Raw genomic sequence first — 23,357 nt, 5'->3', positions numbered from 1 at the left:
CTAAACAAATCTGTTCTGACACAAGATTAGTGGGAAAGGTCATCTCTGTTGTTCCTATTGCATATAAATCTAAGTCTCTGGTATGAAAAGCTGTATTTATAATCCAAGGAAAAGAACAGGGATTGTCTGATGTGCTACTGAAAGTTAACAGGTCCCAAGTTTAGATTGGGGGTAATGTCATTCTTTGATGAACAGCCACTGTTTCTTCAAACCCAGCTGTCTTTGGCGTATCAAATCTGTCAGAGGTGCTTACAGCAGAGTATAGGTTGTTAAAACACAAAACATATATTCTTGTTGAGACATGTCAGGTCACATGCCTTTCATAATTTTAATAACTGATGACAAATTGAGATTATTATGCACCATATATTTTTTTCCAGAATAAAATTCTACTTCCAAGAGTGATTTAAGGTTGAAGTGATAAATTATGCCATGCATCTTAAGAAATCATGTTTTCTTAGATGTTTAATTAAAAACATTAACTCAGAAGTTCAGAAAATATTTATAAACAGTATTTTCAGAGACAGGAGCTTAAACTTAGAGCCTTAATTCATATTTGAGCATGTCAAGAAAAGCATTATGATTTTTAATGACTCCTGGCAGTGGATACTTCTGGATTTCAGAAGAGTTACTCAGCACACTTGAAAATCAACCAGATCTACTTAAATGTCCCCCTAAAACCACAGAAACCTAATTTTGAGTTGCTAGAGATCAGAGCTGCCTCATGTTGCAAAATAAAAAAGCCCAATTCCTTCACACTTAAAACAACAGATTTCATTACATATGCAGAAATTCATAACACCAGAATTTATCCATCATAAAAAATATACCCATGAGTTGGAATCTAATATGTATATTTATATCCAAAGTTCCTAGCCTTTGACATATTAGCAACACTTGGGCCACTACAATTTAAAAAAAAAAGGAGATAATTCAAAAATCACACCCAGAAAGAAGCAGACCACCACCAAAAATATAAACTATACCAGAGCAGGTAAGCGTCCATTAAGTATAGGAAAGAAAGCAATGAAGAAGAAAAAAACTAGAAAATTAACATGAAGTTTTTCTTAACTCTCTTTCTTCTTCCTTGCATTCCTGTGCTCTGAATTGGGGCTGGGGTTGTAACTGCTTCAGGGTAACAAATCTTCTCTTTTGCTAAGCATCTCATTTATATATTAATTGGAATAGTGTGATCTCCACCCAAGATAAGTCAATCTGGTATTACTCTGAAGCACTGGCTTTCCCCTTGCCTGCTGGACTCCCCAAATGGGAGCTACAGCTTGAGGAGCCGCTGCCTCAACACCGCCTGCTCCCAGTGAAAGGCGTACAACTCACGCAGGCTGCGCTGGCGCCTTTCACTCAGCTTCAGGCTTCCTCATCTCACTTTAGCTCGACATTTTTCAGGCAAGGTAGTAGTTTAGACAAATAACGCTGTCTTTTTCAGCTCGCCTACAGCTGAACTTCTCCGCTTCTGGCCTTAACAGTTACATTTTACGATAACAATGCCTGGGCTGGGAATTTGGGTGGGTACATCCGAGCTGGCCTGCCAGGTTCGCTTTTTGGAAGGCTGCGGTATTTGGATGCCAGCGTTTGACAATATCCAGCCGGCAGAGCGACAGCGAGGTGCTTGGAGCGCAAGCCGGCACGTGTGCTTATTTTCCAGCAGGTGAACACCAGAAAAACAAAGTTCCGCTCAGTGATGGCATCCTCAGTCAGCTAAGTAATAGAGTATCCTAATTTATATGAGTCTTATACGCTGACAGTGGAAGAAAATGTGATCTCTGACGAAATACCTTGCCACGGGGGCTTTTAGAAAAAACTCTTTTGACCTATCTGTGGAACAGCTGGTATGTAAATACTGCAAGCGCTGTTGTGGAGTATTGGTGCCGCTGTCCGTCAGCTTAAGGCTGTGTTTTGAACACACTAAGTTTTATTATTGTGCAGTAAGGCACGGCCCGGGGGATGCCGGGCCACGCAGGCTCGCTCTCCTCTCTGTGAACACCACGCAGACCCGGTGTGCCACAGAACCCGCCTGCTGTCTCTCCGGACACCCCACTGACAGCAGCACTTAACCGCCCCAGTGGGGAGAAGCCGGGGAGGTTCGGCCGCTGCCGATGCTTCCCCCCCCCCCCGCCCGGACGCGGCCTCTGAGGGCTACTTCAGAGGTGCCTCCCGCCGCCTCCCCACACGGCTCAACCCAATTCCCGCTCAAAATTCCCGCCTTCAGCCAACACCTGCCGGTACCGGTAGCCCAGACCGAGCCGGCTGCGAACAGGCCCCCCCTCCCCCGCGCCATCTCGCCCGCCCGCCGCCGCCGCCATTTTCTCTCCCTGAAGCCCCCGCGCAGCCGTCCGCTGCGCCCCGCACTTCGGGGCGGGGCCCCTCCCCTCCCGTGGACCAATCAAACACCGCGGCAGCCAGCAAACCCCGCCCCCACCGCTCCTCCGGGGAGGTTTCCTCCAGCGGAGGGCTGTCGCTCGCGTGACGTCACGGGGCCGGCGGCGGGATGAGCGGGCCGGTAGAGGTATGGCCGCCCTCCTCCCCCTCCCCCTCCCGTTCTGCCCTCTGCCCGCGCTTTTTGCTCCTGGGCGCGTGAGGTGCCGCGGCGGCAGCCGTTCCCCTGTGAGGAGCCGCCGGAGGTGGGGAGGGGGCCGGCCGGGAGAGGTGGAAAGGCGGCCGTTGGTCCGGCTGAGCCTCCCTCTGGCCGGCTGTCTGCGCTGAGGCGGCTCCGGCCGTTCTGGGGCTGCCGTCCCCTGCCTGGCGTCCCCCGCTCGCTTCAGCTGGGCAGGGGCTGTAGAGGCAGCGGCTCCAGCTCAACGCCGGCTATATCGATTATAGACATAGGGGAAATATGCGTCTTGTGACACCTGCCATCACTTGATGAAAAAAGTCCTTGTGGGTTTTGTTTTCCCTTATAGTTGCGCGTAATACCTAAAACTAGTGTATTGAAATCCATTTTTCACAATACTCCATTTTGGTCTTTCTGCTATGTAATCACGCTTGTACGTGGATCCTACAGCTGCAAGATTAAACAGTTGCTGCCAGCATGGGCTTCTCTTAATACTGTGTACTCCATATGGCTCTACAGACCCAAAGTAATTTGGTTGTAATAAATGTTTAGGGGCTTCCTTAATTATTTTATTTGAATAATGTCTGTGACAGATGGGAGATAAAAATACTATTTCCACTATAGGAGACTGTAATTATAGAAGAGTTCATATTTCTTACTTATTTTTAAGTCACAGAATCATTTAGGTTGGAAAAGACCTTCAAGATCATCGAGTCCAACCATCAACCATGCCCACTAAACCATATTCTGGAGTGCCTCGTCTATGCACTTTTTGAATATCTCCAGGGATGGTGACTCAACCACTTCCCTGGGCAGCCTCTTCCAGTGCTTGACAACCCTTTCGGTGACGAAATTTTTCCTATTATCCAATCTAGACCTCCCCTGGTGCAACTTGAGGCCATTTCCCCTCATCCTATGACTTGTTACTTGGGAAAAGAGACCGACCCCCACCTCGCTACAACCCTCTTTCAGGCAGTTGTAGAGAGCCATCAGGTCTCCCCTCAGCCTCCTCTTCTCCAGGCTGAACAACCCCTGTTCCCTCAGCCGCTCCTCATGGGACTTGTGCTCCAGGCCCCTCACCAGTTTCGTTGCCCTTCTCTGGACACGCTCCAGCACCTCCATGTCTTTCCTGTGGTGAGGGGCCCAAAACTGAACACAGGACTCGAGGTGCGGCCTCACCAGTGCCCAGTACAGGGGGACGATCACCTCCCTGCTCCTGCTGGCCACACCATTTCTGATACAGGCCAGGATGCCGTTGGCCTTCTTGGCCACCTGGGCACGCTGCTGGCTCATATTCAGCCGGCTGTCAACCAGCACCCCCAGGTCCTTTTTTGCTGGGCAGCTTTCCAGCCCCTCTTCCCCAAGCCTGTAGCACTGCATGGGGTTGTTGTGACCCAAGTGTAGGTCCTGGCACTTGGCCTTGTTGAACCTCATACAATTGGCCTCGGCCCATCGATCCAGCCTGTCCAGATCCTTCTGTAGAGCCTGCTTACCCTCCAGCAGATCAACACTCCCTCCCAACTTGGTGTTGTTTGCAAAATTGCTGAGGGTGCACTCCATCCCCTCGTCTAGATCATTGATAAAGATATTAAACAGAACTGGCCCCAAAACCGAGCCCTGGGGAACAAGTCTTACAGAAGAGTTAATTTTTCTTACTGTGGAAGACAATACTCAAGTCTATTATGGCAGTTAGCTCTTAAATAGCTAGATATAGATATATAGAGAAGGTAAGAAACATATCAGTTTATGCCTTGAAGCATCCTTTGAAGCTAGGGACGCTTCATTTTCTAATGAAGAAAATAAGGTGTGGACCAATAAGTTGTCTTGCCCATTATTGCATGGAAAATCTTTGAGTCAGAGGTAGAGTTACTCATTTAGTACTCTTAAACAAAAGGAATAAAAGTGGACGTGCAATTTTGGTTTCTTAATTGTCTGATTTGTCTTCATCATAAGGTGTGGACTGGGAAAATGCTTTCTTTCTTTACTTTTTTTTTATTATATTGTTTTCTGTTTCATTACTAGGTTAAAGTGAAAATACCTTTTGGAAACAAATACCTTGATGCTATCTTTTCTGTCCCAAAGAAGAAATCAACATATGGAGTGATTCTTACCCATGGAGCTGGAGGAGATATGAATTTCCCTCATTTAGTGTCTTTGGCAGCTTATCTTGCATCCCATGGAGTTCTGTGCCTGCGGTTTACTTGTAAAGGCCTTAACATTGCCTATAGGACTAAGGCCTTCAAAACAGTTGTGGTAAGAAGTGACCAAATTCTGCCAAAGCTTAGATCCATGTATGTCTTCTTCTGGGTTTCTTGAATTGTGACCACAGATTAGTCAAGCAACAATGGGAAAATTAGGAGTGACAGTTAGTGAAATGGAGCACTGTCTGTGAACAGAAACCGCAGGAGCAATTTTTATATGGGCAGTAGCTGGAACAGCTGCAGCAAGTATGTGGGTTTGAGTTCAGGGAGAGAAAGAAAAGCTTGAGAGAAGGATGTGTAGAAAGCAAGGGTGTTTTGTGGAAAAACTTACAGCTTGAAAAAATGGAAGTATTTAGGATGGAAACAAGAGGTAGGTGTTCTGGGAGGGCTTGGTGAGGGGAGAGGGATTAAGGGATACAGCTTTGGGAGTGGTTTTGAGAGGAAAGCAGCTGACCTGAGAATTGTGCTGGGTCTCTGGCAGCTGGGAGAACAAGACTTTGGGGAAAGAGTAGGGGATTCTGGGTCATAGGAGGAGTTGAAGAAAAGAGATTGGGAGTAGCATATGAGACCCCTGGAATCAAAACGGTCTTTGATTTCAGAATCGGTTTAAACTTGTATGCCTGTGCTTATCTCTTTCTGCTGCTGCTACTTTATTTAAGATGTTCTTATGTACCTAGGTTTTGTTAAAATGAGTAACCTTTTGTTATAATAGTATCAGCTTAGAGTATCTTCCTGTTTTGGAGTGTGTAGGAAGGAGTGAAAATTTTCTTCTGATTATCTAGCTACTTTTACTGGGGCATGTGAAGGTAGCTTGAGCACTTTGCATTGAGCATCAGACATTTTTATAGGGGGACTAAGGCCAGTTCTTAAGGAATTAATTTTTATGATGTTATTGTGATTATATGTACATTAATTTGAAGCTAGACTTTGCTAGTTTTAATGTGGATCTGTTCTCCATTCTTTTTTGAAGAAGCATAATGTTGTGAGTTTATGTTAATATGCTGCTGTGTAAAGGTAATGTAAAGGCCTCTGCTAAGATAGCATCTGATTAGTTATCTCCTCAAGACTGAAAAATTCGTTGCTGACTTTTATGTCTTCTGTCAGACATAACTGTCTTAAACTTTTTGTTGGGAATATGTGACCTCAGTGAAGGGCATTTTCGCTAACTTGTTTTGCCTTTTGATGGGCTAAGAGTGCAGCTGTCTGTCACTATAACTAAGTGGATACACAGTAATCTTTAATGTTTTGGTAACTTGATAGGGCATCTGGTATTTTGCTGAGAGCTAATGTGAAATTGCTTGTGTTCATTAAGTTGTTGCTGCAAAATATTATGAAATCATTTGTGTGAAAAAACAAGAGAGCAACTTGTATGTATCTGTTCTTTTGTTTAACCTGCAGTACTGAAAGAGCTTCCCATCTTGTGTTTGGTAGCTATAAACAAAAAAAACCCCGCCCTCCCAGCTGTCTTAATTCTGACTTGTAATGCTTCTCTTTATCTTATTTCTTTAGGAATACTTAAAGCTTTCTGATGATTATAAACTTTCGGGTGTCTTCCTTGCAGGTATTGTTTTTATTATCTATAATTTTCTCTCTTATACTGCCTCTAATGATAGCAGTCTGTAATTACTCCATTTTTGAAGTCTGTCCCACTTTGGTAAGAAATGAATGAACAGATGTGGATGACAGCTTTCAGTTTGAGGTGGGCACTGAAAGTTTGCAGTCTAACGTGGGAGCAAGCGGAATAAACTCCCGCTAGTCAGTATTGCCTAGGGAGAGCAATTCAGCTATCTGCTGACAGTTGAATGCTCTGTGACCTTCATTAATTGATTAGCAGTCCATGACTGCTGTGGGAACGTAGGTGCCAAGCCCACTTAGAGATCTACATTTGGGTGTCTGAATGCGACCAGCCCTGTAGCCAGTGGCTGTGCTGGATGGGTGCGTAGCTCGGCTCTCCGGTGGCACTGCTGCTCGGGTCGCAAATGGGAGCACCCAGCCTGCCGCTTTCATCGGATTCTCTTGGGAGCACAGCTGTTTAGACCTGTTTGCCCTCCTTGTGATGCCACAGATCTCGCTCCAGAAGGAGGAAGGAAAGAGCAATAGACCTTGTTTTCCAGGTACTTTGGGAGAAAACTTCCTTGTCACTTGTAAGTAACGGGGCATGAGATCTGTGATAATCCATGTGTGCTTTTTAACTGCAGGTCTTGAGGAGTTCTGGTTACTGGTAAATGGAAAACCATTTTCCCCAAACAGGTTTTGGTAGATAAAACCTAGTGGCAGATAAAAAAATCAGATCTGTTATGTGAAAAGGGAAGTAGATGGGTGTGATTAGGAATAACTTGATACGGGAAACTCTGAGTGTTCTCTGACTAAGTGAAACAAAATCTGCGCTGATGCAAGTTAATCCCACTGGAATCGGCCACTTCCAACACTCAATTACAGAGCATTGTCAACTCATGTGCCTCCTCTTTGAGGAGGTATTTTGATATCCCCTTGCTGTTACTGGCTGACCTCATGCTACATGTTCACACTTTGTTGATTTTTTTTTTCTGCCCTTCTACTTTTACTCCCAGGCTGAAGTTTGAGGTGTGCATAAACACCTGCTGGGTTTGTTTTGGGAGTAAGGCGCATAAAACTTTGTTATTAATTTGAGCAGATTAAAGTTGCATGAAAAAAATTATCCAAGATAATAACAGCATTGCTATCTCGAATTTCAAGGCTCTGGAGCATAGGACCTGTCCCTTTCTTCCCCCTGCCCCCGGGATGGGCTGTTGTTCTTCCAGTATTGCAAAGGAACCCTCTCTGTTTATGTTTGGTTTATTTTTTCCCCCTTCTTTTTTAAATGGGGATGTGAAATCATAATATAACCAGGCAAATATTTTAGCAGAAAATGTTGAAATTTCGATTAATATTTTTCATGGAGTAGATGAATAAAAGCATCCCTGGCATTTTGTACTAGTGGTACACTGAAATACACTCAGTTCGATTGTTTTTAGGAGTTGTTTACTCGAACAGAATGTAGGCGAGGTGACAGAAGCAGATACCCTTTTTTCCTTTATTTTAACATGCGAGAAAGGCCGTTCCATGGGCTCACGAGCTGCTGCCTCTGTGATACGTCAGCTTAGCCAGGATGATGATGACGACTTCATTCAAGGTCTAATATGTTTATCTTACCCGTTGCATCGACCAAAACTTCAGTCCAAGCTACGGGATGAAGATCTGTTATTCATCAGGTGTCCAGTGCTGTTTGTCTCGGGATCAGCAGATGAAATGTGTGAAAAAGTGAGTACCCTTGTAAATCCTGCTATGAAGGGGCAGTATGGAGGAATAGAAACGAGTGAGTGATGTCTGCACTGGTATGTACAGCTGTGACTTTGATTGACAGCCTTCTCTAAATATGTATGTATCTTCAGAAGGAAGCCTTGGGTAGGAAACTTCATCAGACATGAGGAAGCCTGGTGGTGCTTTCTTTCATTGCTTACAACTTCTGCATCGTGCTTTATCATCCACTTTAGTAAACTCATCTTTGGGCCACTAAAATACTGCTGATTTAAATGTAATGTCTTTTTTGATAGGATTGTACAAATTAAAAGTGGCCTATGGAAGGAGCGAGTTATTTGCTATTCTGTTTTAACCATTTCAGGTTACAAAACGCAAACACTACTGTGCTACCAATTTCACATTCATCACATTTTCATGACAAATTCTTCTAGTAAAGCAGTTTTATCCACGAGTCAGACTTCTGTGGTAGAAAGTGGTATTTTTGTAGAGATGAAGAACAGGTGTGCAGAGATGAGAATACAGTGCTTTTCTGCCTTGTTTTCTTGCAAATAGGTATCTGTTGTTCTTGAACAGTTCAGCTTGAATTTGGGGGTGCGTGCAATTGGCATTTTCCATGCTTGGACACTTTCTGAGGAGTTCATAATGCTTTTGTGAGTTGTCGTCACGAAAATAAGTCAGGCTACCAACTGGCAGATCCTTGGAGTGCCCTCTTAAAGGGGAAACTGTTGAGGCTTTCTGACCTGGTTCTGAGATCTGTTTGCTGAGAAAGTTGAATGGAGTCAAAGCCAGTCTCTAGGGAATTGGATTGCTACTCTGCCACTGTAGACAAATCTTACTTAAGAAGTTCTGTCATTTTATTGCTGGTACTACCCACTGGCAGTCAAAGTGGATTCCTTCGTCAGTGTGGGGAAGGAGCCTGCAGGTAGCTGTGATCTTTGCAGTTTTTGAAGTTCTAATTTTCTGCTTTTATGTGTTTGAGTGAGGACAAACCTTTGAGCAAATTCCATGACTGAGTACAGTTATCATCACATCTTTTCTATCAAGGTGTTTTTAATGTGCATGCAGATCCATCTTGTTTTTAAGAGCTGCCTATTACACGTTACACAGGCAAAGCAAGAGACATCTAGGAGTTGCACAGTTGTGGCAGTTGTTAGATTATCTAACTTTTTCGTTCTTATTTTCTCCATAGCAATTGCTAGAAGGTGTGGCAAGCAAAATGAAAGCCCCTAAGAAAATCCATTGGGTTGGTAAAGCAAACCATGGTATGGCAGTCAAAGGACGGACAACAGAGGATGTCATGGAAGAAATAAATGCCCAAGTTTTTTCTTGGCTTAGAGAGAATATTGAACTGGAGCGCGAATGATTTGCAGTATCTTGATTTAGCTGTTCCTAAATGTGGCAGATTAGTTTATTTCTGAGAGGTGTTGTTTTTTTAAAACAGGTGTTTTCAGAGGTCTGAGTGTAAATGCAAATAAAACTTTTTTGTATGAATGAAAAAAAATTATGCAAAACAATAAAGAACTTCTTAAAGGAAGGAAAAAATTTACAAAATATTTAATATGGCAGCACTGTTACCTGTGTTTCTCTGCAAATAACTGTATACAACACTTAGTAATAGAGAGCACTAAGTAAATGCTTTTGACTAATACTTGAAGTAATATACTAGAAACAAAATCTATTTAACAGCAAATCTTTAGGTGCCTTTCATTTCTGAGTGTACTACTGATGCTGTTTGTTCGAAATGAAAACCTACCCTTGTGCAGAATTCCACAAGCACAGTCCCCGAGGCTGGCCCCGATCGGTTGTGCTACTCTGCCGTGGTGCCGTCCCCGGCACTCCCATGGTCTTGCGAGGAGCTGTTGTGTAAACATACGCCAGGTCAGCCCTGGTGAGCCGAGAGGGTTTCTGTCATGTTTTGGTAAGGTGCTTAGAGTGGAGAGCTTTATTTTGTATAAAAAAAATCTGTTCAAGACTGTAGGTTAGTATGGTTAAATGGTACCATATATTGTCTACCACACGATGAAACAAACTGTTCCTTAGGCTTGCTTTTGCTCTAGTAAAAATAATAGGCAGGTGAAAGTTAAAAATGTTAATCAGATGATACAATATTCTTCTGTTGTTTCTCACAAGATGCCTCAAGAATGCTGATGGCCCAGCAGTAATGTTCATAAGCATAGCACACATCTAAATGTTTGCAAAGAAAAAAGCTGTATGGATTTTAAATTGTCTGGTTGTGTTACAGAGGAGAGAAATCCTCACTGTGGACTGCAAACATATGCGTTAACTTTAGGATTTGATGAATTTAGACGTGACTTTAAATTCACCTATAGATCATTTTGAGATTATGTTGATATGCTCAAAAGTAATAGTTGAATTGCTTAGTATCACTGGAAAGCGACTAGACTGTTGAAACAATGCTTGGTTTAGTTTCAGTAGTCACTGTTCAATGCTACCTAATTCTTTTCGTATTGCCAAAGAGACTGAGTTTCACAGACAAAGCAGCTGTGAAAACTCATATGGAACTTAAAAGTTTTATCTAATATCCCTGAACTGTTCAATAGCGCTGCGTTTTCCCTTCAGGTTAAAAAGATGTATTATAAACCTCACATCATTGTCTTTGAGAATACCAATTCTCTCAGGAGGAACAAAGTCATGGTCTGAAAAAGATGACTTTGGTTGGATACATGGGGTGGGGGCTAGATTTAAAATTCTTACCTACCCTTTTTTGCAGAACACTTGTGAATAGACTCAGTGTAACAAGCATGAGTAAAAAGTATCTGCATTTCCAATGTATCTCAGGACAGTAAGACATTACTGATACAAACATGGTTTTTATTTTAAAAAAAATTATAAAAATGTTTTTGAGCAAGGCTCTGCAACCACTGCATGATAACAAAGGAAATAGGGGGTGCTTGGTTTTCTTCCAGATGTAGATCATGATACAGTAATCTTCATAATATCCATTGACATTATGCATTGGCATTTTAACCCAAATTTTTCTTCTTTCCTTAAGATGACAGTCTGAATGTAGGTAAATTATTAAAAAAGTTATTTCATTTCCTTCTGTCAGAGTTCATCTTTGGCCTGCAGTCATGAAAGAAGAAACAGTTTTCAGTTAATTGGAAACTCAATTTTTAACTGTCTAGTCCTGCAAATACATTAAAAAATGTTTCTAAGTTCGATAGGCATTAATGGTCTGGTAACCAATACCATGGGCTATTGGGCAATGCCTGTTCCAGTTTGGCTGAATAAGAAGGAAAGACATCCAGCACTTTACGTTTAATGCTCTACGTACTGTACCTTTTTTCTGTGGCAAGTGCATGGAAAAAGGTCATCATCAGGCTGCTGCACTTTCTCCATCCCATCTCTGATTTTTGGCTCACTCACTTGCAAGCTGGCATATTCCTGGTTTTAAAAGAGGAAGGCGGTGTTAATTCATAAACTTGTTAAGTGTGTACACCCAGTTGTAAATACTGCACCAACTCAGCCGAGTAATTCTGTAAAAAATGCAGGGCTACACAATCTGTTACTCCACACTGTGTCATGGACAGGGCGAGTGGATTCTTAACTGCTGAAAGGAGCCCCTGCGGGTGCCTCGCTGGACTTTCGGTACCTCAGTGCTAATGCACAGATATTTGCAGCTGTGGTTCACGGGGCATCTGTCGGATGTGGAATTCTTTGATCGTTGTGGGCAACATATTCTTGCAGATTAGATCAAGATTTATGGGATCTGACTGCTGCTCTTGGAAGCGCCAGCATAATCTTAAGGGGTTTCAGAGGATATAACTGCATGCAGAGTTTGTAAACCAACTGAAGTTCCAAATGGCTGCTGCTCGCTTTGTGGCTTCAAGTACTGGACTGGCCAATTTCCAGCAGCTCCGTTGCCCTGAATTCTTTTTGTGGGATTTCTATTTTTGTGGTAGGAGCCGTTAAAAATATATACTAACCTGGAAAAGTTTGAAATAGTAACAAAAAATGTGGTCTCCCATGAGATTGTTTCTTGCAAATTCTTGTCCAGATTTTGCAATATTTTTTGCCTGTCAAAGAAAATAAAAGGTTTTTTTTAAATTCTCAAAAAACAGTAGTTATTTCAGGATGCCAGTATTGATTCTGGAGCTAAGTACAGAGTTGACAGTTTAGGATAACTTACTTATTTTTATTTAAGCATTCTTAATTTTAAAAGTAAGGCATTCTTATCAAAATACACTTAATTTTTCCAAAGTTTTAAATTTCAAATTAAGGGCAGTGTTATGTATTTTTTCAAAAGTATTTTTCTTATTTGTAGAGTTTGATGACAATAATTTTTAAATCTTCCCAATAGATTTTTTTGTTTTAAAGAAATGCACTTTTTGCTCGCTCTATTTTGCCTAGAAACGTTGCTGAGTAATTCTAAATGTATATTTACCTCTTCATCATGCTCTTTTGCCCACTGAAGTTTTTCTAGTAGATCACTCAGGTCACCTTTAAATGGAATATAATGTTTCCATGGCTGCAGCTCGTTATAAAAATGCTCATAGTAGATGGAGTCTTGCTTGAGCACCACACTGTTTCCTGCTAGTAGATAAGGCAATCTGTATGCTGCCACTGTGCCATCAATATTAATTTGATATTTATACTGGAAAGAAAATGACCATAAGTTATTAACAAACAGAAGATCCAGGTAGCTTGGTTAGGTTATATTATTCTGAGGGCACTGGTTACTGACTTGCCGATATTGAGAAATGTAGGATTGGCTAGGCAAGCATCAATGTTTAAGTAGCTTTTATTATTTAGTTTGGATTTCATCACAGTGCAGGGAACACAGAGATGCCCTCTTCATCAATTAAGTTCTCCGGATATTCTTGGACGCTCATCCTTGGATGTGAGGGTAGATGTGCCACTTCATCCACTGATTTTCCCACTATGTTAGTTATGTTAGTAGTCCTGATCGCTGAATCAGGAAAAAGAAATAAAAAGGAACTTGGAGTTATATAGATTACACAAGGTTCTACAGAACCTTTAGATGTAAATCAAACATTATTATCCTCAGTGTAAGAGCTACATAGCAGTTAATCCCACTGGAGGGATGCCTGTTCATGCTTGTTACCGGTGTTGTGCTGAAAAACTAATAATCACTTTATTATCAATAATACATACAAAGTTATTTGATAATGGGAAACACTGAGAACATAGTTCTGTGAAAAATGGTTAGTAGCTTACCTTAAAAAAATCAAAAAATGAAATGTGCTTAACAATGGGACCATAGAGGCTTTCATCATGTTTAAAAAAAAAGAAGTTTGTGAAAGCAGCATCTATGATCTCTGGATATTTTCTGCTGAGTTTTACAAGTTCAAGCCTCTCTTTGCGGCTGTCACGCCCTCTCCAGAATGCTGTGGTATTCTTGTCTTCCCATGATGGGCCAGTATTTGCTTGAACTGACATCATATCCAGACTGACTCTGGAGGAGAAAGAAGTGATTTAATAGTGAAGCCTACTGGAAATCTTTTTGAGTGCAATTACTTATAAGAGCTTACAGTACCAACAGGCAAATACCAAGGATGAAGGTAAGTCAGTCATGAGCACGCCCGTATAGGTATTTTGCAGCAATAAAAATAGATAAGGAACATCAAGTTCACAGGCCTGTGGCACAACAGCATCACTTCATCAACAACGTGGCGTGTGGAAAGAGTACCTGTCAGCTGTCACGGAAAAAAAGTAGTCAGAAGTGGACATGGTTGCCAGACAAGTGAAGGTGATGGAGGGTAGCTTAATACAATGTATTTCACTTCCTTAAAAACTTTGCTAAATTAAAACACATAAACTGGGGGGGGAGGGGGAAGCAAATTTAGAAAAAGTCTTGATTAATAAAGACAAAGGACCCTGATCTAAATGCAGTGAAATGATAAACAGGTTCAAAATGGATTACAAAGATCATTTTAGAAGCTGGTGTTGTAGTGTTTTGATACAGCAACAGGGCAGTTACCAAGGCGAGTTATGATCAGTAATCAAAGTGGGAGATGGTTGGTCCTAGTTTGAGAATTCTGGCTACGCTGGGCTTTAAAAGGTACAGAAAAAATATTCTTGGAAAATCAGGAAAAAAGAGACCTGGCCATTTGCCAGCATGTTCGGGGAGGGGGGAACAAAGCAAACAAACAAAATACCTACCCTTGAAACATTCCCTCTAAGTGCTGTTTTCAGTGACTTGACCATGTTTAGATTACTTTTGATCTTTTAAATAAAACGGTTAAGTATTTTAATGCATGTCATTTATGTTATATAATACATAACTTGGTTAATGTTAAGATATTGATTACGCAGTTATTGCCTACCCGCAGGGTGCCAATGTCTCAATGAATAAATAAAACCTGTTAATATACTGTTAATACAAATATCTTTTTGGAAGACCATTCACTGTGAATTTTGTGAAAATTTTAAGCAATTTCTTACCGTCCCATAGTCTCCAAAACTGAGTCTGTTAAGTCATATGTTGGCATGACAATGTCTTTTGACTCGCTGGACCCACACCATGAGAAGATGGGGTGCAGGTTCTGTGGGGACTTCCTTTTCTCCAGAGGCCAGTCTCCCAGATTAACAAAAAATTCTACATCTGGCATTTTCACCTAAACAGAAGCAAAGTAGGCACAAATACATTTTAATTCAAAGCAGTACTCTTCTGCTGGCATCTTGTATTTTGAAAACAACCTCACTAAGAGAAAAAATAGCCAGGTCTCTAATATACTTAATGTACCTATAATAAATCATTAAAGTTTAAAAACATGTTATAAGTACTGAGAGTAAAGCCTAGAAGGTAATTTTTTTTTTTGAGATTTGCACAAAGTCACATAAATGTTCTCTCTTTTTTTTAAAGGATAGGAACACCCCAGTTTAGAGGATGGTTTCTTGTTATGCTTTACATAATTGGTCACACAATCTTTGTACCAGGCTAGCACTGGGATCTACTAAGCAATCGTATAGTTGCAAGGTAAGCTGAACCACCTTGTTGACTGTATGGAAAATTGCTTTTGGGTGGTAAATTAGTTTTGTGTCACATCAGTGAACTGATTTACCCCATGTCTGCATGATGACTTAAATCCAACAGAAGAGAAGTAACAGAAATGAAAAGCCATGATGGGAAGGCCACGTTTAGTCAGTGCTGGAGTTAATTATTAAGCATAACATCCTCACTTACTTAAAATAGTTTGTAGTATGGAACCATATCTGAAACCACAGTCGCAGCCAAAATTCAAGTAAAATACTGTTGACAGCCAGGAAATGTTGTAACAACATGACAGAGGGCATAATTTTGCTGCTATATGAAACTTTGATGTGCCTCCATCTTGAGCACTGTGTGTGGTTCTGGTATTTGCAAACGAAGTAAGAGAAAGTACAAAGAAAGACAGCTACTATGATAGGGATGGACCAGCTGCCTTGTGACAAGAAACTGAAAATGGTGGGACGTTTCAATTTGGACAGCTGACGGCAACATATGGTTGAGTTTTACAGAACCCTGAAGGCATGTATAATGTCAGCGCAGAACTGATGTCGTATCTGTTCTTAGTTCACCCTCTTTGTGACATTATTTTTTTTTAAAATATAAATCTCCACTACATCACCCTCAGCTGCCTCTTTCCAAGCAAAAGAATCCTAGTCAAATTAGCTTGCCTTTGCATGCCCCAATAGCCTTCTTGCTAGGTAGTTCTTTTTGAGAAAGTGAAATGAGAACTGCACCTTTTTCACAAGATAAGCATGTCACAGGTTTTATACTGTGCCATAATCTTTTTTTTTCTTTTGTTTTTGCCTCCCTCCTTAAAAAGTCTTAACTGGGTATTTGACTATTACAAACACGTGATTATTATACTGGCATTTGTGGAAAACTGTTGGAATAACTCCAAGATCTCTGTCCTGACTACTAACAGATAATTTAGAGATCATGGTTGTATGTGATTAGGACATTTTGCTCAAGTGTTAACATCAACTATCTTAATACCTACATGAGAAAATATCTTCTCTGAAGAAAGAACATTTATAAATGTTAATAATTCTCAAAAATATACATATACACATAAAAATAGAGTTTAAACATATTGCTGATGACTCATCATATATAGGCATCAAAGCATTTCTCCTCTCAAACCCCTTTATTCTTCAGATCAGAACAGCTGGTCAGAGACTAACATTGCAGGATTCTTCTGTGGCCCAGATAGGTTTCATTAAGTTTCTAGATTAAATTGTCTTTATAGACAGAGATAGAAATTTATAATTTGCCAAATATCAAACACCCTCCTAAACGGCTGAAGATATTCTTCTCTACCTTGTCGACACAGGAAAACCTTTGGCAGAAACATCCAGAAATTCTAAAGGCAGAGACCCAAAGCAGTACTTTTTGTCTTCAGTATACAGACAGGAAAGGTTTTATTTGTGTACCTTCATTTCAAAGGGGGTTTGGCTACACGTTCTGATCCTCAGCACTAAACTTTATTAGTACAGTGCCATCTAATGGTTGTAATGGACATAGAGACGCTACACATTGTATTAAACATCCTCAATGGCAAAATCATTCAGCAGATTAAATCTTCTTCTCCAACCCAGTAGATCTATTGTCTTTCAGTGACACTGTCTTAATAGAAATTCCTAAAGTATTTAATGGGGATGAGACAAACTGTGTTTTCTAGATCTGTAAACAGTTTCTGTCTTAGGAGTTAGCAAATCTTTTCCAACAGTTAGCCTAAATAACTTTGATGCAATTTAATTCCATTATTCCTTGTGCAACATGACCGGCACCAAGAACAGCTTACTTCCATCTGCCACAAAGCAATCTTTTAGATAATTAAAGGCTATGTTGGTGTCTTCCCTTAGACACTGTTAGATGAAACAATCCCCACTTTAAATGGATCTTCATTTGTATGTCTAGTCGTTCTTACGACTTTCCTGTGCAATGTCAGTAATTGAACAATCTTTCTTGAAGCATGACACCCAAAGGCAGACACAGTAGCATAACTGATCCATTACTAATCCTGAGTATAGTGGAAAGGTTACTTTACATTTCTTTCATGTGTTTGTTCTGTTAATGTGTGTGTTTAGCTTTTTGCAACAGCATGCCACTGCTGACTCACATTAAATTTGTGATACTGTAACCTTCACATTTTTCTGCAGAAAATAACCACTCCCTATTTTAAACAGGTGTCAGAACTAAATGACTTATCCAGCCCGTGTCACTTTATTTTATCCATTTTTCCATACAGTTTCTCTTACTTATTAAGAAAATCTTTACTTATCACACTGTACCATGAAGTGCTTGCAGGTTCTTCCATTTTTCTTATCTGAAAAGTTCAATAAGCATATTCTCCAGTCCATCACTCAGTCAAAATATAACTAAGTTATTAAATGGGGACTGAACCTAGGATAAATCTCTGAAGAATACATTTGGGACGCCTTTCGCCCCTCTGGAAACATTGGCAACTATTCTCCAAGTAAGGCTTTCCAAGCAGGTTACAGTAGTTTCTTCTAGGCAAAGTCTTCCTACCTTGTTTATGAGAAACTTGTGAGACTTACGATCAAAAGCCTAACTAAAATTAAGATACCTGACATCCATACGGGAAGTTTATTATCTTGTTATAGAAAAAAATTATATAGTTATGGCTTTTTTTTAGGTTAAATCCATGTTGTTTCATACCAGTTATCTTTCAGCTGCTTAGACATAGTGTGTATATTTTATATTAGATTTTTAAGGAATTTTTTTAGGTGAACAACTCCACACTTCAGTAGCTCCTCTCTCTTCCTTCTTTCCTTTTTAAAAGACAAAGTGCTTTGTCTTTCTACAGTCAAAAAACAGATATTAACTTGGGTATCTTTGTATTTCTCTTACTACTGTCTTTATGTAATAATCACTTATTTGTGTGTGCTGAAACTTCAGCCCTGCTATATACTGTCACTATGTACATAATGTCAGTTTTTTTCCACAGTTTCCCTAGTCCACATGGTGCTTTTTGCTTGTACGTGAAGCGAGTTTCCCCACACGCCACCTGTTGAGCTTTTGGTACTCTTTCTGAACCCCTCCTGTCTTGTTTTCAACATACGGAATTTAATAGGGAACAATATACATTCCCTTTTTTTTTTTTTTTTTTGAGTCATCCTGTAAAATGTACTAGGGGAGACAGAACTTTCTATTAGATGCTACAGGATGATTTATTTAGTCTATGGAAAAATATGCTGATCAGGTAGCATTCTAGAACATGCCAACTTCAAACAAGGAAAATCCATCTGACCTTTCCATTATTAATCAAAGAACAAGAAGAGCTTTTCAATGGAAATAGCAACAATTACGCTGAAGTATATTTGTTAAGCCCAGGCTTCCATAAATTAGGACATACAGAATAAATGACTGTATAGATGTACTCACTTTTCTTGTCAAGGAAAGCAGTATGGCATCCATGAAAATTCTGAAGCCAACATGTTCCCCATACGTCTTTATATAAACCTGAAAATAAACACAGGTTTTACTGGTCTGGTGTTTTCATTTCAGAGAACGGCTGGCACAATTTAGAGCTCTTTTAATCACTTAGTAACTAGTCAGACAGATTGTATGGCTGTATAGATTTATGAATCAGTCAAGAAGCTTCAGAATCTCCTCTCTAACTCATCGCAGAAAAGCGACCAAAAAAAAAGGACAAGCTTTGCTTGCTTTTGCAGATGTTTTAGGTCTGTCTCATGGAAACAGAAACTGGTTGCCTGTTGCTGTTGTGTTCCATTGTTCTCATTTCCATATGAAGCTCTGCTGAAGTCAGTACCATTTTGTTAAAAAGAACTGTAGCTCTGATCCTCAGTGGAGCCAAAAGTGGCATTTCTTTACCTTGGAATTATGCATAACGTAATTTATTGATGCATGTCAAATTAGATAATCGTAACACTCAACAGCAATATTACTCAGAGAACAGGAAACTGAATTAGCGTTTAGGAGACTGGGGTCTGTGCCCAGTACTTGTATCGATTGCTTGGAAAGTAATTTGCTTTCACTGTGCTTCAGCTGTAACAGGTACAAAAAGCACTTTACAAAGTAGAACAGATATTACTGAGCTCATATACAAACTGCAAAGTATTCCAGGACAGAGAAGCAAGCAAAGGAAGTTTCTTAAAGAACAGACTACAAGAAGCCTTTCAACTGGGAACAGCCCAACAGCCTAGCTGTAGGACTTCCCACCAAATCCCCATACAGACTTCAGATCAACCTTTTCCGTACCTCATTATCTTTGATGGTGTAGTGACACAAACTCTGTCTTTGTCCAAACCTCTGTGGAATTTCTTCTGCAATCTTATCTGGATCAACTATGGGAAAATTTGCTAGGTCTCTTTGAATCTGTGGAATGATTTGAGGGCAGTTCATCTCTTCCAGCCATGCACTGCTCTCCTCCTGAGGGCAGTCACAGTTTTCATGGTAAATAGGTCCTATCAGGAACACAATTATTATTTTATTTTTAAAGTCACACTACTGAGCTGTTGAGATGACAAAAGAGGGTCAGGCACTGAGCATTCATTGCTTAGGGCCAAACCTTCAGCAACTCTAACTGGACACGTTTGAACTTTTTTTGACTCCAAGGAAGTCAGGCCAAGCTACATCAGCTTCTGCATGAGCCCTCTACATGTATTTGCTAGGCAACAACTTCAAAGCATTTGTTTCTTTTTATTATTTAGAATAGTACACACAGGACACTTTTAATGAATCTGTAATTCCAATGGGATTTGATAGTCCAGAGAAGTACTGAGGTCCCGCAGAGTTCTATGCTAATCCTAGAAGACATTCTGGGACACAGTTTGTGAGAAGAAGCCATGATAGGAAAACTGTGTGTAGTGCTGCTTCTTACCTTTTAAAATATATGGAGACTTTGCGACATGTTTATCTCCAGTTTTAACTTCTATCTTCAGGTTTTTGTAGCTTGCATACATCCTATACCTTACAAGGAAGGAACCATCTTTCCTGTCTAATACTTGCACACCAACCCGAGTGAACTGTTCATCAGGAGCAGTGATCTTCACCTGGAATGCATTTTCACCCGGTGATGAAGTGAACCTACCCAGAGAATAAATGGGAGCTTAACAAAAAAGGAAACACACAACAGCTTTCTTAGTCTGATCCATTCAAGTTGACAGATTTCCAGTGACTTCACCGAGCCACACCAGGTCTTTACAAACACATCCTAATGCTCACAAGGCACGATTTTTCCAAAGAGAATTTTGTTAGGCTACCTAAAACACCCCATGCTGTTAGAAGCATTAGGTATCAAGAAGGTTCCACTCCAATGCTCATGAACACACCTCCAACATCACTTGGTGCTCTATATGTTGAACAGTGTTGGAAATACGGTCTTTGATTATATGGGAATAGAGAACCTTTAAAAATCCAGCACAGATCTTGATTAGTAGTAGTTCAAGTGTAAAATGATAGGAAGGTAGAGAGCACGCAGATAAGTGGATCTTGGTAGATATATCTTGGTGTCCTGTCCTGTAGGACAGGAGAAGGGGCAAGGGTTTTAAACTGTAAGAGGGCAGATTTGGATTGGATATAAGGAAAAAATTCTTTGCTCTGAGGGTGGTGAGGCACTGGAACAGGTTGCCCAGAGAGGCTGTGGCTGCCCCATCCCTGGCAGCGTTCAAGGACAGGCTGGATGGGGCTTTGAGCAACCTGGTCTAGTGGAAGGTGTCCCTGCCCGTGGCAGGGGGGTTGGAACTAGATGGTCTTTAAGGACCCTTCCGACCCAAACCACTCTATCCTATAAAAAAAATACTAGAACAAACTTCACTTTAGCAGCTTAATAAGTCTGTTATTTTACATACAGGAGCAAAACGTTTCCAGATTAGTTTGTTTTCCAGGTATTATTTAAGGAAGTAAAGAACAAAATTAAACTTCTTTATCATTATGGTAGCTCATACAGGGGAAAAAAAGGATATTACAAATGCTAGTTTCTTGGTAGGGGAAAAACATTATAGTGGGATCATGTAATTCATTGTGTACTTACGACATTTTGGTAAAATTCACCATACACCAATTATAGAAAAATCTCCATAAAACCCAATAAAATAATTTGAAAAATCATTAAGTTATCACATATCATAGAGGTATTAACAAAGTTGGCACAGTCAAAATGCTACATTTGCCAACTTTCTTCCACCTCTTTAAACGCGGTCCCAAATACGTAGGGAGAGCTTGGGATAAAGAGGGAGGTGGTGGGAGCGGGTGGACTAACAGATTACAGCCCAGCAGCCCAGCCATCCTTCCTGAAACTTGCCCAGACATACTAGAGAGCTGCCAGTTCAACTAAATGCAGGAAATATTTACTCTTCAAGACAAGCTGAACTGGCAGCTTCCAGACTTGCACGTGCCACGGTGCATCTAATCTGGACAACCTGGACGGAGCACTCTGAGCTCCCATCTAGCTTGTATGGTCAGGGTTTCTTTCCTGTAGAAATGGAAAGCCACGAGTATCCTCTGAAAACTAAGTTTACCTCTTTCATTCCTATGAAGTTTACCTAATGGCCTATACAGTAATTCCTAAATGACTCTACTGATCTTGTGCCTACGTGTTTAGGGGAAATATGGATGTTCCTAACTGTAGAAGCAAGCAGGACACCTGAGCACATGTATCATAAATTATACATATTAGGTATTGTTAAGGTTTTGACAAAGCAGAATAAACCATAATTGTTGGTTGGACTAATACGCGTGTTTTGCCGTTTAACATTTTAATCCTCTTGTCTCAGCCCCTCGTGCAGGTATTTGATCCTCCTGAAAAGCTTTTTCTAAGTGATACACAGAAAAAGTCACGCAGTGAGCCTTCAGCCCTCCGTTTCTACAGGAAAATCCCAGGTAAATTTCTGCCTCAGAGGTGACAGCGGCTCGTTCAGCCGGGACAGACGCAGGGAAGGTCGGCCTGGCCGAGGAGGGGGCACGGCTGCGGTTCAAGGCGGCGGTGGTGTGTGTGTGTGTGTGTGTGGGGGGGGGTGGTCGCTTCGCTCCCTCACAAGAAATCCAGCCGTTGCGGTTTGGACCCCGGGCCCGCAAATATGTAAGGGGCTGCCCAGCGTGGGTAAAGCCACGCACCCCCGGGGACGCCTGGGGAAGGGCCCGCAGAAAGCTCCGCCGCTCCCCGCCCAGCCGCGCTTACCTCTGCCCTTCGGCGTCCACGGCCTGCACGTAAAAATAGCGAGCGGGCAGGGCAGCCTCCGCCCGCAGCCCGGGCCCCCATACCGCGCTGAGCTCGGCGCTCGGCCGGCCGCCGGCGCCCGCCGCGACGGCTCCCAGGGCGACGCAGAGCGGCCACAGGACACGCATTTACGGCGCCTCCCCCCCCCCCCCCCCGACGGAGAAACACGGCCGAGGCCTTTCCTCCTTCCCTCACCGCGGCACCGGGCGGCCTCGCCCCCTCAGCGCGGCTGCATCGGGCGGGAATGGAGCGGGGCGGATCGCGGGGCCGCCGCCTCGTCTCCTCAGGGAACCGGGCGTGTGTGTGTGTGTGTCCCGGCGCCTGAGGGGAGCGGGGCGGGGCGGGCGGCACCGCGCTTCCCGCGCAGAGCGGCGCTGCCGGGAGCTGTAGTCCGGCGGCCGGCGATCGGCGGCTGGTGGCCGTCGAAAGGCGGCTGGCGAGCGTCGAAAGGCGGCTGGTGGCCCGTACCGGGATAGCCCAAGACTGCCTCAGCGCCGGAGCGGCCCGCCGGCTCCAGGGGCTTCTTGGCTGGGACCTGCCGCTGGATTACCTCAGAAGAAGGGCACTGGGGGTAGAGGCAGTTCTGCCTCCCACGCTGACATTTGGACGTTTTCTCCGTGTCATGAGCACGAGTTCCCCCCCCTCCACCCCAGTTTTCTCCGTTTCAGTAACATTAAGGTGAGAAATAAAGGGTTTACGATCGGGAAAACGGGTTTTCAAAACTCTCCCCACAACGGCAAGAAGGGGGTGCGTGCCATCCAAGAGAGCGTGGGACACCGATGCCGTTCTCAACCACGCACGTACACACGCACACCCAAATGCTTTTCTTTTGTCATTTAGCCACAGAAACCTCACCCAAATTAAGGCTTCTTCGGGGGAGAGCTTCAATCCCAAACGATAACTTTCACTTTTGCTGCTCATTGCTTTTCTCTTGTTAAGGGAAACAATACGGAAAAATCGAACCTCACCATCAAGGAGTCACAGATTTCAAAGAGACCTTGTATTTCACATTTTGAATCACTGCAACTATTTTTAGAGAAAAGCACACAAAAAATGACTTGCTTTGATAAAAGTGCAAGCTGAGAAAGGACCGCTTGGGTCAATGAACACAGCCTTTTCCAACCAGAAACCTCA

The 23,357-nt window shown here is 42.0% G+C and overlaps 2 protein-coding genes across 5 annotated transcripts; one reads left to right on the top strand and one right to left on the bottom strand.

Annotated features, from left to right (window-relative positions):
* The first annotated feature begins 2,491 nt into the window (after positions 1–2,491).
* Positions 2,492–10,713, top strand: TEX30 (testis expressed 30). The gene is made up of 5 exons (XM_049815681.1): positions 2,492–2,524; positions 4,592–4,822; positions 6,280–6,331; positions 7,808–8,049; positions 9,239–10,713. Exons 1-5 carry the CDS (start codon positions 2,507–2,509, stop codon positions 9,410–9,412), a joined length of 717 nt encoding a protein of 238 aa, XP_049671638.1. The 5' UTR covers positions 2,492–2,506; the 3' UTR covers positions 9,413–10,713.
* Positions 10,714–10,772: 59 nt separating this feature from the next.
* On the bottom strand, positions 10,773–22,538 carry POGLUT2 (protein O-glucosyltransferase 2). 4 transcript variants are annotated; one of them, XM_049815674.1, is made up of 10 exons: positions 22,185–22,408; positions 19,887–20,092; positions 19,265–19,470; positions 18,428–18,505; positions 14,476–14,648; positions 13,249–13,486; positions 12,455–12,664; positions 11,997–12,086; positions 11,350–11,454; positions 10,773–11,133 (listed from the first exon to the last, which is right to left on the bottom strand). In XM_049815674.1, the coding sequence occupies exons 1-10, from the start codon at positions 22,349–22,351 to the stop codon at positions 11,116–11,118; spliced, it is 1,491 nt and encodes a 496-aa protein (XP_049671631.1). In that variant the 5' UTR covers positions 22,352–22,408; the 3' UTR covers positions 10,773–11,115. The 4 variants fall into 4 exon arrangements, with proteins under 4 accessions (XP_049671631.1, XP_049671632.1, XP_049671633.1 ...); XM_049815675.1 differs by having other exon boundaries at positions 19,887–20,058; positions 22,185–22,362; XM_049815676.1 differs by lacking the exon at positions 22,185–22,408 and adding an exon at positions 22,419–22,538 and having other exon boundaries at positions 10,774–11,133.
* Positions 22,539–23,357: the final 819 nt, after the last annotated feature.

The sequence above is a fragment of the Accipiter gentilis genome, chromosome 13 (assembly GCF_929443795.1).
Source record: "Accipiter gentilis chromosome 13, bAccGen1.1, whole genome shotgun sequence".
In the NCBI taxonomy this organism is placed as follows: domain Eukaryota; kingdom Metazoa; phylum Chordata; class Aves; order Accipitriformes; family Accipitridae; genus Astur; species Astur gentilis.
The sequence above is the reverse complement of the archived record's forward strand: the minus strand, read 5'-3'. Positions and strand labels throughout refer to the sequence as shown.